Source organism: Dermacentor andersoni, chromosome 7 (assembly GCF_023375885.2).
Source record: "Dermacentor andersoni chromosome 7, qqDerAnde1_hic_scaffold, whole genome shotgun sequence".
Taxonomy (NCBI): domain Eukaryota; kingdom Metazoa; phylum Arthropoda; class Arachnida; order Ixodida; family Ixodidae; genus Dermacentor; species Dermacentor andersoni.
The window spans coordinates 94,893,801-94,909,877 of NC_092820.1; the positions used below are offsets into that span (position 1 = coordinate 94,893,801).

At 43.5% G+C, this 16,077-nt stretch overlaps 1 protein-coding gene across 5 annotated transcripts in view; it reads right to left on the bottom strand.

The window, feature by feature from the left end:
* The window catches only part of Coq6 (ubiquinone biosynthesis protein COQ6, mitochondrial), a 37,411-nt gene extending 32,301 nt beyond the window's left edge, over positions 1-5,110 (bottom strand). For all 5 annotated transcript variants that reach the window (XR_008613207.2, XR_008613208.2, XR_008613206.2 and 2 more), the window contains exons 1-4: positions 4,650-5,110; positions 4,309-4,440; positions 2,279-2,337; positions 1,377-1,535 (exon numbers count right to left, since the gene is read on the bottom strand). Coding sequence is in view for 2 of the 5 variants with exons in the window: in XM_050181311.3 (XP_050037268.1) it covers positions 1,377-1,535; positions 2,279-2,337; positions 4,309-4,440; positions 4,650-4,836 (537 nt within the window). In the remaining 3 variants the exon portion in view is untranslated. The remainder of the gene's footprint in view (positions 1-1,376; positions 1,536-2,278; positions 2,338-4,308; positions 4,441-4,649) is intronic.
* Between the last annotated feature and the right edge of the window lie 10,967 nt (positions 5,111-16,077).

The following is a 16,077-nucleotide window of genomic DNA, read 5'->3' on the forward strand; positions in this document are numbered from 1 at the left end:
CATTTATCTGCTGGGAGCCGATGACCTGCAATCTGTATGCACTATGCAGGAAGGTGCTGTACATCAGAAACATGCCCAGTAGTGCATATTATAACTGATGTGTGCCACTTTGCCAAAAAAAGTACGGTTCCACAGCAGTCAGACAAATGAGCGTCGTGGACAATGTCACGAGGCAAGCTGTCACAAGTGACGTAGTCTCAGGGCCCTTGTTTTTCTTTTCTTTTTACATTTGCATCAGAACATTTTTTCCCCGTGCTCTCAAATCTGCCATGTTTTAGGCTGCCATTGATGGTATATTTTTAGCTACAAAACTACTTACAGAGTCAGCTGCTCTGCATTTAAAGAATACTAATTTACTTTGAAGCATAAGTGCTATGCAATCACTGATATGAACTGAATGAATACTGTTGCCAATATAAACATGAGTGCAATTCTTCTTCAATCATCAAATGCCAGAAATCAAAACACAGTAAAAAGAAAGGGGGAGAGTGAGACAGCATGGCATGGTACATTTAGGCTAGATGTTTGTTTCAACAATATGTGCTTCAAGGCGCTTAAGCTCAAAGAGGGGAAGACAGGGTTGTGAACAGGAAGTATAGCTGACTTAGTTGAGTGGGACCACAATGCCGTGTTTGAGATTGGCATTTGCGAAGGTACAGCTTGCACATAAGCAAGGTCTTTACATAGCTGTGTCTTGCAAGTTTTGTTTGTTCAGGTTAGCACGGTGAAGTACCCAAGCTGAGCATTGGATTACATTGTATTCTGCCCATGGGTCAATTTTCAAATGAGTTTCCATAATGCAATCCGTAGTGCCACTGTCATCACTAGCCAATCACAGCACCAATGCTGTGAGGCAATTCAATAACACCATTAGAATGCACAGCCATTTGCCGTGACTCATGCAGCGTTAACAGGCACACGACACGTTTTTGTCCTACACCAAGGTTTGCTCTGGTCTGTAGTCAGATGTCACAGAGGCAAATTTGTGCAATAATGTGCTAAAAAAAAAGAACAAAAAAAACGGAGACTACTCAAGAGCAAAGTAATTAACCACACCATCTGTTGAAACAAGAAAAATAACAACAATATTTTCATGTTAGCCACAGAGACACTGCCGCTCAGCAGCTACGGTGATCAGCTGCTGAGCGCCAGGTCACAGGTTTGATCCCCACCAGCAGCAATCGCACTGCAATGGGGGCAAAATGGAAATGAACCGCGTACTTGAGATTTTGTTGCATGTTGAGAAACTGCTGGAGGGTAATCTAAATCCAGAGTCCTTGACTAACATATTTTCTATAATTAATGTTTCTTTGGAGCGTGGGACCTCCTCAGTCAATGATTGAAATAAATAAAAAAAGAAAGAAGATCCTACCTACCTTGACTTTAGAGACAACGCGCACCACTTCCGATGGTAGTTGTGCCAGTCGACGATAAAGCGCATCCGCTAGGTTGCCCATGTCGACATCGAATGCCACTTCGTTGGCTGCTGTGCGCCCAAAGAAGGCAATGGAGGCAGAGGAGTGCGATTCCCAAACCTGCAAGTGCATTCACTGCTTGACTTGGGCACACTGCTAGTCACCTGTGACTAAACTGTCGTCTGCTGCGGAGGTTTAGACGTCCCAAAATATGTTTGCATTCTTTTCTACACTTGGTGGTTTGCATCCCCCCCCAACTTAGGGTGTACGAAACCTAAAAGTTCCTATTATTGCTACGTAAAATCTATGTAATGACACCAGCTTATTACACTTAGTTTTTGTAGGAAAGCCTTAAGTTGATTGAACTGAACACACAGCTGAAGGATGATTTGGAGATAATTGGTTTTGGGCAGCACATATTTTCTTATTGCAGATGTCAAGGTCAGAGTGATCTCTAATGAAAAAATGAACAAATTAACAAAACACTTTAAATTAACTTTTAACTGACAACGTGAGGAGCCATTTCGTATTTGCGAAATTGAACCCAGCGAGAATGGAAAGCATACATCACGATTAGATGGATATCCTATGACTTGCAGAAGTTTCAATTACCTTGAAAATGTGTGGAAAAGTGCACTGCCGTTCTATTAATCATTTTTCGAAAGTAAGAAAAAGAAAAGAAAAGTGAGCTTGGACAGTGTAATATTTCTTCCTCATGAATTCCAAGCAGTGTACGGACACTAAAAGGGCATGAATGCATGGTAAGGCTCCACATTGGGCTTAATTAAGCAACCTGAGCAAACAAGCCACATAGCTGGTAATACACACATACCCTGTCTTTTGAAAAGCCAGGCCTCACTTACTCGCATTCGCTTGATTGTCTGGACTTTGGACTTTGGCAGCATGTCCCATACACCGAGGGCTGTCAAAAAAAGAGTGCGGAAACCAAGCGAAAGGTACACAACTATCATTAACAAGTTCCAACTCAAACAGAGGAAAAACCATGGGGGGCTGTCAGAAAAGCTGAACTACGGATGTTCTGAATTAGTCAGCTGAAATTACACATGCCATTGTGTCACAAAAGGAACATCTGGTACTTTTGTTGCGATTAATTCATGTGACCTCGCAAAAGCATATTTTAGTCTGCAGGATAGTTCTGAGTGGATAGCAGTGATGATAAAAACAACACAAATAATGAGAGGCATAGGTGGTCAGTGCAAGGGCTCATCCGCAGCGGTAGCCCAGCGGCAATGGCGCAGCACTGCCAAGCACAAGGTCGTAAGTTCGATTTCCATGGCCGAAATGCAAAAACGCTCATGTACTTAAGACTTACATACCTGTTAAAAAAGACCAGGTGGTCAAAATTATCGCAGAGCCCCCCACTACAGTGTGCCTACAGATTATGGTTTTGGCATGTAAAGCCACAGAATTTTTTTTTTAACGCAAGGACTCTAAATTATACTAAGGAAACGCAATTTCATAGGTAATGGTGAGGTTGTGGATCCATAACTTTTATTTAGTAAGTCTAACTTATATAATAATAATATATAAAAGCAAATGCAATATGCATTGCTCAGCAGTTGAAATGAGATACTCGGACAGTATGGCAGCCGGCGCTTTTGCACCACCGGTGAGCACCGGGTGATTGCTGAGGGAGCCGAGGGCATTCTCGATGCATGAAAAAGACTCGCTTTCACATGACACAAAATCGTGTCAGTTTAATGTCACAGCACCCACCGGCAGCACAAAAAACATGCTGGCCATCATGCTGTTCGAGTATCGCGTTTAAATAACTGAGTACTGTACGTCTATGGTTTACACATGATTAGAGCTACTAGCGCAAGCTTGAAACGAAACGACATGTAGCTTGTGGTGAAGCCTATTTCCAGTTCTCTGCCTGGCATTGCCTCCCTACTGCTGGAAAAGTTTGGCAAAAAGTTCTTTTTCTCCCGTCTGTTTGACTTATTCTTGGTGTATTCTGCACGCAATAAAAAATAATAATTTTTTGCTGGTATTTATAGGCCTCATCCTCAAATAGTTATCTAAAAGCGTTCACAAAGAGAATGCAAACACTGCTAGAAGGCTTTTGGCTGAGCCACAACTTTGATCAGACAAAGGCAGACGCTGAGACGTGTGACTTGATACCACAAAAAAAATTGTCAGTTTCAATGCTCCAAAGCAACATGAACTATGAAGGAGCCCTTAGTGTAGGGCATGGATTCACTTCAACTACCTGGGTTCGGTAACATGTGCCTAAGTCGAGTGTCGTACACGAGTTGTACACAAGTGTTTTTGTATCCCGCTGACATCGGAATATAAGCGCCACGTTCAGTAATTGAATGACAACCGCGGTGCGCTGTGAAACACACACACAGAAAGAAAGCATGGCAACCTTTTCAAATTTCGTTTTGTGCTCTTGTATTCCAGTATCAGAATTTGCCCCACCTGTACACGCAATGAAATTGCGAGCACGCATTATCATGTTCAAAACAAAGCTGACTGTTCTGACTTGAACGATTATAATTTACATCCTCCTGCTACCTCCCTTAATATATGTGTACACTTTGGACGAACGAAATGGCTGCATTCTTTAGTATGTGACATAATGAAAATGACACCATTTCTGCGATGCGTTTCGTACAACAGCCACTTGCCTTCAGTGTAGACCCACCGGAGAGAGAAAACGCAATCGTTATTTAAGCAAAGATTACTGCTTGCAAACATTCGAAGCTCGTTTGCTGATGTCAGTTCAAAAGCACTATGACTGCCAGTGATGTTGAATGTAAATCAGTCGCTTCCTTTCATACTGACAACTGCTTTTCGTCGAAACGGCTGTTGTAGCAGAGGAAAGACGTTTATCTTCGGCAAAAGCGGTTCGGCACGGGGTTCGTACCTTGCAAAAAGCTCCTGCTTCCCGGAGTCAATGCATAGACGCGGTTGCTCCAATTCTCCTCATCGTGATCCGAGCGGAGTTGACGTCTGTCTACGAGCAGCACTCGCTTGTTCGCAAACGCCTCCGACGTTCCTGCGCAAAGACAAAGTAAGGTCACGCGACACGCAAGTCGCGCATTTTCCTCGTACTCGGAAGCGCCCGCTACCGACATGAGCAGCGGAACAGGGTACGGCCGCGGCTTGTATTGAATAGAACAACACTTATTACAAGCACTGCTGCATTTTTGAAAGTCCGATAACACCAACACGTTGTCGCAGTGCAGCTGTCGTAGCAGTTCTCACCCAAAGCGCAAGCCAGAGCAGCTCCAGCGAGTCCCGCTCCCGAGATGACCACATCCCAACGCTGTTTCGTGAGCTCCGAAACGTCGTCCTCGTCGGCGTCCAGGCAGGCCGGCGACGTCCTGAGCAGGCGCCGAGCAGTCGGCGACATCAGGTGCCGGCACCGGCGAAGTAGGACGATCGACTGCATTGTCGCGGTAACGGAAGCGACGACTCAGTTCGAAAGGTGATCGCCAATATCAACAACGTCACGGTTGATCCTTTTTGTGTGGTTCGAAAATTCGCAGCTACTCAACAGAACGCCCTTGGTTATTAGCTAGAACAAATGCTCTCTCACACTTCTGCGTTACTACGCGCAATCAATCCCTAACTATCGCGAGAAGCGAGAAAGTACGCAGGAACGAGACACTTCCGAAACTTGCGCGAACCGCAACAGCCGCAACAGAACCCACGTTTTGTTTTGTTTTTTCCCCTTGACAGTCCCGCAGCAAATAGTCATTAATATTCAAGTATACAAAAATTATAAAACTAAGTATTTTAATAAAGATATTTACGTTTTAATACCAAAAATTGACTTTACTTAATAAGTTGGATTAGTTTTTAATGCGATATAGTCACCGCAGCTCTGCAGAGCGTTGTTTCGAGCGTAACCATGGCAACAAGGTAGCACCGGCGCGTCGGACGGTCTTGCCGGTGTTTCGAAACACCGTACCGTGTAAGAAATCCTTGGATCCCAAATTTCACTTGAACACAAACTAAGTGATGCGAAGCGGATGCTGCCTGAGCTAACAGTACCACAAGGAAGGAATATTACGTCGTTCTGGCGGCCGTGACGCCTCAGTGAGTATGTGGTCAGCCCTTGGTACGGCATGCACAGTATCAAAAATTTACTGCCACAGCTCTTTGACGCAGCGCCTTGAGTCGCGAAGAGCTTAAACACTGTGCACTGTGCAACAAATATATATATATATATATATATATATATATATATATATATATATATATAGATATAGGCAGAATAACCCTCCCATAATTAAGACAAACAGTAATATAAAAATAATAAACATGTTTAGCGCACATCTGTTGCAACGTAGTTTTTGAGCATGTGCGTTAGTTACTGATGCACGGACTTTCAGCCGATAAATTAAGTGAGTTGTCAAGTAAAAGTACTTTCACCGCCACTCGCTGTTTTTCTGAGTGATGCGGCCAGAATTAACAGAAAGGCTACCTCAGTGAAAGATGCCACTTGAGATATTTATTTATTTATTTATTTATTTATTTATTTATTTATTTATTTATTTAGTGCATACTGCAGACCTTTCGGTCCAAGCAGAGGGGCAATAGAAAGCATACAAACAAAAGAGAGCAAATTAGGAACATGCAAGAACAAATTTATACAATTTTTTAGTCACACTGCGTATGTGAACTGTCGTTCCAGTCTGATATTGTTCTGGGAAAAAAAGAAAATTTAAACGTGTCAGTTCGAGCATAATAGGGTGTTAGTGAGTCCGGATGATGCTGTCTTGTGTGCCGTGTTATTGCAGGCGTTATGTAAGTCGATAGTTTCATTTCAAGCCTTTTGTTGAGAAGAAGGGAAAGGAATTCAAGCCTTAGCAGCTTTCGGCGCGATTAAAGAGTGGGTATGGAATTTTCTGTCGTAATTTTCTAGGGAGAGTCCAGTCTTGCGAATTTATTAAATATAAACTTTACTGCCTTTCTTTGTAATTTTTCAATACGCGCGATATTTGACTTGGTGTGAGGATCCCATGATATACATGCGTGCTCTAACTTTGGTCTAATAAATGAAAGATAGCACAGTAATTTCACATTTGGAGGGGCATTTTTCAGTCTGTGTCTTAGGAAACAGAGTTTGTGGAGAGCAGAACAAATATCATTAATGTGCATGTTCCACAAAAATGTGGAAGTCAAAGTAACATCTAAGTATCTGTAGTTGTTAGTCTCATACGCAGAGCTGAAGAACCTAGCGTATAAGAAAACGTTAGTGTTTTTTTTTTTTACGAGTAATACGAAGAACTACGTATTTATCAGCGTTAATAAATATACCCCATTCATTACACCACTTCAATATGTTATTTAAATTCCTTTCGAGGACAGTCTGATCATTCTGACAAGTTATATCACTGAACAAAATACAATCATCGGCAAACATTCTAATTTGCACGCCAGGAGTTATGGTTTTAACGATGTCATTTACATACATTAGAAACAGTAAAGGGCCCGAGACACTACCTTGGGGCACCCCTGATTTGACTGGGAGAGTGGCCGAGCTATGTTCATCACTTGTAACGTACTGAGTGCGTTTGGTAAGGTAAGCAATAATCCAGTTTATGAAAATGTCATGGTATGCCAATAATTCGAAGTTTTAAGATCAATTTGTCGTGCGGAACCTTATCGAAAGCCTTTCTGAAATCTAAAAATATTACATCCATTTGGCCTTTATTGTGGAGAGATAAAGCAAACGAATGAATCACTGATACCAATTGCGCTACAGTCGAATAACCCTTTGTGAAGCTATGCTGAAACTCCGTGAGCACATTGTTTTCAGCCAAGAATTCTTTGATATAGTTTGCCCCGATGTGCTACAAAAGCTTTCAGCATTGTGATGTCAGAGAAATGGGACGATGCTTTTGTTCTCTTAATCGATTCCCTTTTTTAAACATTGGAACAACTTCCATTCATCGGGCAGTTGTGCCGACAGCAGAGGAGCAGAAAAATTAAGTTGTACATGCCCCTGCACGTACAACTTAATTTTTTTCACATTTCGCTTAACGCGTTCGAAAAGAGATGATGCGCATACCGCTGCAGTGTTCTCGTTGAAATCTTGCAGAAGGATCGCATTGCGGAGTCTACGTCATTCAGTGTAACACTTGCCACAGTTAAGTGCCTGGTTTTTAAGAGAAAAAAAAAAGTGCGAATTTGCTTTCGTTTATGGGGGGTGCTTGCGCCGTCGCGGCAGCAAGTGTTGCACTGAATGACGTAGACTCCAAAATGCAATCCTTCTGCAACATCTCAGCAAGAACAGTGCGGCGGTAAGCGCAGCGTGTCTTTTCGAACGCGTTCAGCGAAATATGCAGGACGTCCGTGTATACAGGGTGTTTCACGCATTTCTCCGCAAAGTTCGGAAACTTATATCTCGAAACTGGTGTCATCCTTAAAATTCGTTCCAAGTGGATCCGCCTTACAAACCCACGGCTAAAATTTGCAAATTGCAATATGGGTCATAAAGTAATTAGTTAACATTTAATTAATATTTCTTAACATTAATTAGTCGACTTTGTATCTCAATTTCTGAGCAAGTATTGTCCGCCGCTTCGAGTTGACCAGCTCATTAATTAGAATTGTAATATCTGCCACAGGCAACTTTTAAAGATTTTTGAAAGTGTTAGCTGAAACACGCTGTATACTGAATGGCAGTAATAAATGTGAACTCCTTGCTTAAAAAAAAGCAAAGAAGGACAAGAAACGAAAAAGAAAATGCCATGTGAAATATTTGTCAAATATGTACGGGTCCTTCGTTTTGTCCAGTTAAGCCACCGTAGGACTGATCGAGGAACACGTGTCAAGCATTTCCTGAATTTGTTTGTACAAAAGCAGGTGAGTGCCTAACCAAGCTCGACGGCGGATCGCCATGACTCAACCAATCAATTAATTATTCAATCAATCAATCAGCCAATCTGTCAATCAATCGCTAGTAACTATTCGCAACGGCAGCTAGAATTTTCTGATTAACTTTATTATTTTTATAGCAGAGTGTGGGTGTGGGCCAGTTGGTGATTCATGATTTTGGGAACTTACCGCACGCAAAACACGAGACTTGAAGAAAGCGACAACAGGAAGCGGTACCGACAACTGATGATTAAGGTGTTTTGCTTGCGGTAACTTTTTAACATCACAATTATGTGCACAACCAAGCATGGACATGAATACCACGTGACCGAAATATTTACATCTCCCACATAATGAGAAAGTTTCAGCTGATTCTTGACTTGTTTGCAACGCGTCTCTAGCGCTTTTAGTGAAATCAATGCAGTGCAGCTTCTTGACAACCTACTGATTACGGGTTCCGAGACAACTGTTTGCCAAATCGGCCACAATAACATTTCACTGCGTGTGATAGCTGTACTATTTATTTATTTATTTATTTATTTATTTATTTATTTATTTATTTATAATTTTACTGGTAAAAGTTATCGTATGTCGTACGGCATTTGGAGGACGGCTACCTCGAGATTGGTGGCGGTGTCAGCATTCGTGCATAAAGGGCATGCAAGTTGTTATTAAACCTACTTGGAAAAACGATGTTCATTATGCCTATATAATTAAACATAGTGATCAGTCGTGCCCTTGGAGTTATCTGCCTGAGAACGCGCGATTGCGTTTTCTGCGACAAAATCTCCTGTATACGAAACGTGTAAAGCGAGCTTCTTCCCAGAAAACATCTTATAATGGAGAAGCCAACTTTCAGTATTGGTTCTTTGCAGAGATGCATTTATATTTAAGGTGGCCGAATATCACCTTTTTCGAATGCGAATCGAATACTAATAGTATGTATCAAATATTGAATCAAATATCGAATACCTAAACGCAGGCGCATATATGTTCAGCAGGAATATTCATTTTGGTATAAGTAACACGCGTGTGCTACTAGTGAAAAAAAAATGCTATCAAGGACAACCAGGATCATAAATGGTTACCAAAAGAACATCAGAAGTTCTGGAACAAGAAAAGAAAAAGCTTCTGAAGTATTCATGCATTGCAGAAAAATTTAAAGCAAGGAAAACATCACTGGATGTAGCGTAAAAGATAAATCTGAAACGTGACTAGACTGCAAATGAAAAGCTACAAGTGAAAATATAAGGTTGTCATGTAAGCCTCTGCCACGAAATTGAAAACAAAACTGGCACTACCGATTTTTTTTTCTGCATCGCTTCAGAAAACGTTCTCGTAATTCACTTTTGATAATTTGCGATACCTTATCTAACAAACAAAGAACAGCAAACAGGCTTTAACGGTCGGTTGTTGTTAAAGATTTAGTTAGTTTGCGCGTTCGAAAATACCCAATAGTTCATTTTCGAATACAGATACAAATAGTTAGTGTGTAATATTCGATTCGTATTTGAAACTTGGAATATTCGCCCAACTATAATTTAGTTCAATATAAGAAACCAGTCAAATTAGACCTAGTAATGAAATAGGCGCGCCTTTACACACGTGGATGTCCATTAACACGGTGTCTGAGAAGAACGGCACATTTTTGTCATGCGTGGTAATGAAAACGCACGAGATATTACCTGGTCATATTAATCAGATGTGTGAGCGTGGAATTCCTCCTCTGGCCAAGTGGGCCCAACCGCGTTGTACGATACATTTCAGCCGGGCCAACTTCAATGATTCGCCAGGATTGAAGGCGGGCCAAATGCAACCGGATGTAGCGAGATTCGCACCTACAAGGTAGCGGACGCAGCGGGATTTGTCGCTTTCTGCGTTTCTGCCGAGCGAGTTTAGGTCTAAGTATTACGCCAGTAGAGCTATCAGCTCCGAGCACCTCTCTGCCTTCCTTTCTCTGCCATCTTTCCCTCCCTTTCTCCTCCTTCCTCACACAGCTGACCGAGGTCCAGTTGTCAGCCGCGAGCTAGGCAGCTACGGTGTGGTCAGTCACGGTTTCCTATTCTCTATCAACAATGAATGAATGAATGAATGAATGAATGAATGAATGAATGAATGAATGAATTGGTCTTCGATATGATAGAGAATTGACCACAGACAAAAACTGATGTTTCTAGCGACAGAGCCGTCAAATATTTACGTGAATTTTGCTAACGCGACTTTAGGATGTGTCAGTATCCGATAACAGGTACTCGCTCGCAAAGTTACAGCAACAGGAAGAATTAAAATCGGGCGAAGTTTGTGAAGTGGTGCTTCCGGTATTTCGTTTACTTGTGCGTATAGGGCCGATATTTTTCTGGTGTTTAGTTTTCTCGTGCCATAACAGCGTGTTAAAAGCTTGTTTCAAGTCTTCTGCGCGGAGCGGCGTATATGAAAAGGCAAAGACGAGCTCATTCCCTGTCTCTATAGTGTTCGAAGTCTGCTTAATGAAAATGAGAATGCTCTCACCTTGACTAACGGTGCCGAAACGCGCGGTGAAACCAGGAACCGCGGAAACTCCAAAATGCCAATAACAACGCTTCCAAATTGACCAGAACTAGGTAACGTCTCTACGAACCCGTGGAACTGCGCTGCGAACATTTATTACCTTTTAGTAAATATCACGCTTTTATATTTTTCGTTTATGTTTTCTGAAAAAAAAAGTAGTAAAAGCTTCCCTGTATCCTCGGGACATAACGCCCCGCCAGTTAGGTTTCACCGAGTGGGTTTACGCTGCGGCGATGCTTTCTTTTTTCAGCGCGTACAGACATGGAGGCCACGCTGTCACCCTTTGGCCACCGGACGAGGAGGCGCTGCTCGTCTCCCCTGAGCACCGTGGTGTCCGTGTCGCCGGCCTCTTCCTCCTCCCTGGTCCGGTGCGCCTCCGAGTCCGCGCTGCAGCATTGCGGTGCTCCCCCGTCCACGCCCGTGGCCACCGCGCCGCGCCGGGCTTCCCGAGCCGACAGCGAGCGTTCGGAAGGCCCGTCGGAGTCGTCGACGTCCGAGGCAAGCCACGGTCACCGCGAGGCTGGTACGACAGTCGCTTGCGAGCGCTGCGGCTTCCGAGTGTCGCCCCTTCGCTAATTTGTATACTGCTATCTCGTTGGCCGGAATGGTCTGACTCTTGCACGTGCGCCGCCTTGAGCTGACGCGAGGGTTAGCTTATGTCGAGTACCTCGTTCCGCTTTCGGCGAACCCCGCCGGCCGGCTCACCTGGAGGGGTCTGAGCCGGCCGTGCAGATCGTTTGTAACGTCGTACAATCGGCCTCTTACCGAAACTATGAGGTCCCGAGGGCGTGGCCTCTGTCCTCATCGACCCGGGATGCTTCGCGAGCGATTCGCAAATACACGAAGGCAACGAACTTTGTTTCCCGACTCTGGACACGATCTGTCTATAGTGCGTGTGACCTGTCCGAACGCTCCATCTCTTCCCATTCCCAATCCGTTATGCCCAAGTGCAGAGCGGCCAACTGGCTCCCAACAACATTTCCTTCTCTTTCTCTCTACAATGTTTAGCGGGTCTGACAGCCTAACTGTGGCTCTGGCATCCCTGCGACAAAGCAGAAATTATAACCACAGGTCGCCCCTCCATCCCCTCCCCTCGCATTCACACACATCTTTCTTTCTTTCTTTCTTTCTTTCTTTCTTTCTTTCTTTCTTTCTTTCTTTCTTTCTTTCTTTTGAATGCTTAAGCATTAGGAGTGTCAAAGTGGTAACTACTGTACGTGACAAGTGTGGGAATCAGGTCACGTGGTAAACGTAGAGAGAGGATGGGAGAGCTTAGTGTGTATATACAGGGTGTTACAGCGAACACTTTCAAACATTTCTTTAAAGATTGCCTGAGACAGATAGCACCATTCTAGTCCATCAGATGGTCCATAAAATTGGTCAGGAAGAAGCAGGCCAACCCAGACACAGTAAGGGCAAAAGCAGACCGATTCAGGCTACTACTTGCAAACAAATATGCAGCCTAAGAACAGAGAGATGAAGATGGCATAGAGGTAATGAATGAAACCGTAACTAGGCTGGGCTTCAAAGGCAGCAATTGAAGCGGGAACTAAGACACCAAGGCAACCAGTAGGTAAGCTCTCCCAAGTAACAAAGGACCGAATAAAGAAACGACAAAGAATGAAACTGTCCAACTCAAGAGATCAGACAGAGTTCGCGGAACTGTCAAAACTGATCAACAAGGAGAAAATAAGGGATCTTCGAAATTATAACGTGAGAAAGACTGAGGAAGCAGTAAAAATTGGCGCAGCATGAAAACAGTGCGAAGGAAACTTGGCATAGGACAAACCAAGATGTATGCATTGAAAGATAATCAGGGTAATATCATCAGCAATCTCGGAGATGTAGTAAAAAAGGCGGAATTCTATAGTGGCCTGTACAGTATCCAGAGAAGCCACAATATCTCCATTCGAAGCAGTAATGAACAGCTTGCAACGACTCTTTCTTAAACTAGCGATGAGGTTAGAAGGGCCTTGCAAGACATGAAACGGAGAAAAGCGACAAGAGAAGTTGCAATAACAGCCGATTTCTTCAAAGATGGAGGAGACATAATGTTTGGAAAACTAGCGGCTCTCTACACGAAGTGTCTATCGACTTCAAGGGTCCCAGAGAACTGGAAGAATGCAAACATTATACAAACTCACAAAAAGGGAGACGTTAAAGAATTGAAAAAGTATAGGTTCATTATCTAACTCCCAGTATTATATAAAATATTCACCCATATAGATAATTTCCAATAGAATTAGGGCAACGCTGGACATTAGTTAACCAAAGGAACAGGTTGGCTTCGGAAAGGGATACTCTACAACGGATGACATCCATGTCATTAATCAGGTAATCGAGAAATCCGCAAACCACAATCCGCCTTTCTATATGGCTTTCATAGATTATGAAAAGGCACTTGATTCAGTTGAGATGCCAGCAGTCATAGAGGCAGTACGTAACCAAGGAGTACAGGACGCTTACGTAAATATCTTGGAAAGTGTCTACATAGATTCCACAGTTACTTTAATTCTCCAGAAGGAAAGTAGGAGGATACGTATAAAAAATGGATTCAGACACGGAGACACAATCTCTCCAATGCTACTCACTGCGTGCTTGAAAGAAGTATTCAAGCTATTAAACTGTGAAGGATTAGGAGTAAAGATCAACGGCGAATATCTCAGCACTCTTAGGTTTGAAGATGACATTATCTTGTTCAGCAACACTGGAAACGAGTTACGGCAAATGATTGAGGTCCTTAACAGAGAGAGAGTGAAAAAGTGGGCTTGAAGATTAATATGCAGAAGACAAAGATAATCATGAATAGCCGGGCAAGGGAACAAGAGTTCAGGATCGCAAGTCGGCCTCTAAAGTCTGAAGGAGTACTTTTACCTATAGGCCAATTACTCCCAGGGAACCATGATCATGAGAATGAAATTTACAGGAGAATAAAAATGGGTTGGAGCGCATACGGCAGACATTGTCAGCTCATGACTAGAAGCTTACCATTATTATTGAAAAGGAACGTGTACAATCAGTGCATTTCACCGGTGCTGACATATGGGGCAGAAACTTAGAGACTGACAAAGAAGCTTGAGAGACCGCGCAAAGAGCGATGGAACGAAGAATGCTAGGCATAACGTTAAGAGACGTAAAGAGAGCGGTTTGGATCAGAGAGCAAATGGCTATATCCGATATTCTGATTGACATAATGAAAAAAATGGAGCTGGGCACGTCACGTAATGCGTAGATTAGATAACCGGTGGACCATTAGGGTTACGGAATGGGTGCCAAGAGAATGTTAGCGCAGTGGAGGACGGCAGAAGACTAGGTGGGGCGATGAAATTAGGAAATTCGCGGGCGCTAGCTGGAATCGGTTGGCGCAGGCCAGGGGTAATTGGAGGTCGCAGGGAGAGGCCTTCGTCCTGCAGTGTACATAAATGATGATGATGCTGCTGCTGCTGCTGATGATGATGCTGATCTGGTCTACTCGAAGAGGTGGGCATTCCTGCACCAAAAATTGAAATACATAATCGACTAATTAACAAAAATGCACAAATGAAGTTTTTAAGTACATTACTTTATGGCAGATAACGCAATTTACAAATTCTAGCGGGTGAGACGGGAAGGCATATCCACTTGAAAAGAATTGTGCGGATGACACCCTTTACGAGATATGCACCGTCAAACTTGCGGGAAAAGTGCACTGTCCCACTTACTTTCTTAAAGAAACCTCGTTTTATGCATTGAAGCATAAGAGTCACTCGAACGCCGACGAATTTCTCCGCAAAGTTAAGGAATTAATATCTCGAAACTGGTGTCACCCTGAGAATTCGTTCCAAGTAGTTCCACTCTGCGAACTCCCCGGCTGGAATTTGTAAATTGCAATAAGTGCTATAAGGTAATTAGTTTAGGAACTTAATTAGTGATTTTTGTTAATTAGTCAATTATGAATTTCAATTTTCTTTGTAAGGAATGTCCAGCCTCTTCGAGTAGACCAGCCCATGAACTAGAATTGTGCTATCTGCCAGAGACACAAAAAATTGAAAGTGTTCGCTGAAACACCCTATATATATATATATATATATATATATATATATATATATATATATATATATATATATATATATATATACAGTTCAACTGACGGTGGTCTGCTACGGGCCGTCGTCAATTGCACTTAGCTCCTAGAAGAGGCGGGATCTCAAAGAGGTGCGACCTACTCTCGCATTTACCGCTAAGTGGCCACTGATTTATTATTATTATTATTATTATTATTATTATTATTTACGCTCTTATGTTACATCAAGCTCTCGTTTTGTCATCGTAAGCGTGTTCGCTGGTTCGTTCGTTTTGACCTTTCTTTCTTTCTATTTATTTGTTCATTCACGTTTCTTTTTATTATTATTACGGAGATCCGTCACCGCGGGAAACACTCGCATCGAATACAATTATCCGCGGGCATGTTCCGCCGTCGTCTCTTTTTCACAAACTCCGCTAATTCGCCGCAATTCGGGTCGCGATGTTCTATAGAAGGTCGTACACTATATGTACTCTCCCGGCCGGGGATTGACAGCGCTTCCTTCGTTCCTCAAACGCAGACAGCCGGCCCCACAGCGTCGTCGTGAGGAGACGCAGCGCGTCCTGCTCGGCCCGCTCGTCGCTGGCGTCGACGGACGACTACCCCGGAGCTCCTCGGCCGGCGCTCATCGTCAAGATGAACGCGTGCGCCTTGCTCAGGCAGGGGGAGCTGGTGTGAGTGCCGTGCTGCCCTTCCCTCGGCTCCCTCGTGCACGTCCTCTGCGCGAGACTGCGCGATTTAGTGGGAGCACGCCAATTCCAGTTGCGGCCGAGTCCACCAGTCTGTCGAGCAGACGCTGCAGTGATGTGTACAACTCTAGTGAACGGTGCTCATGCTGTTCCAGCTAATGGAGCACCAGTATACATAGTAGTTCAGCCAGTTAGCTTGGTCACTTTAACGTACACAAGAAATTGCGTGAAATGCACCCGATTGCTCGCGAAAAAACGAAAATAACCCGAGTGGCGAAATAATTAATGACCGAAGCGCTGATCGGGCTTCTCACCAAATTCAAAGATTCGAGGGGCACTTGGTTATGCCTACGTGGATGAACGCGAAAGCATTGCGGTCACGTCAGCAGAAGCGCCGCGACCTGGCCAACGGTGTTCGTCACAAGGTATACGCACAGCGCAAGGTCGTAGGTTCGACTCCCGCCAAAGGTTGTGGGTTCGAGTGCCTTAATTCACTCTAGCTTGT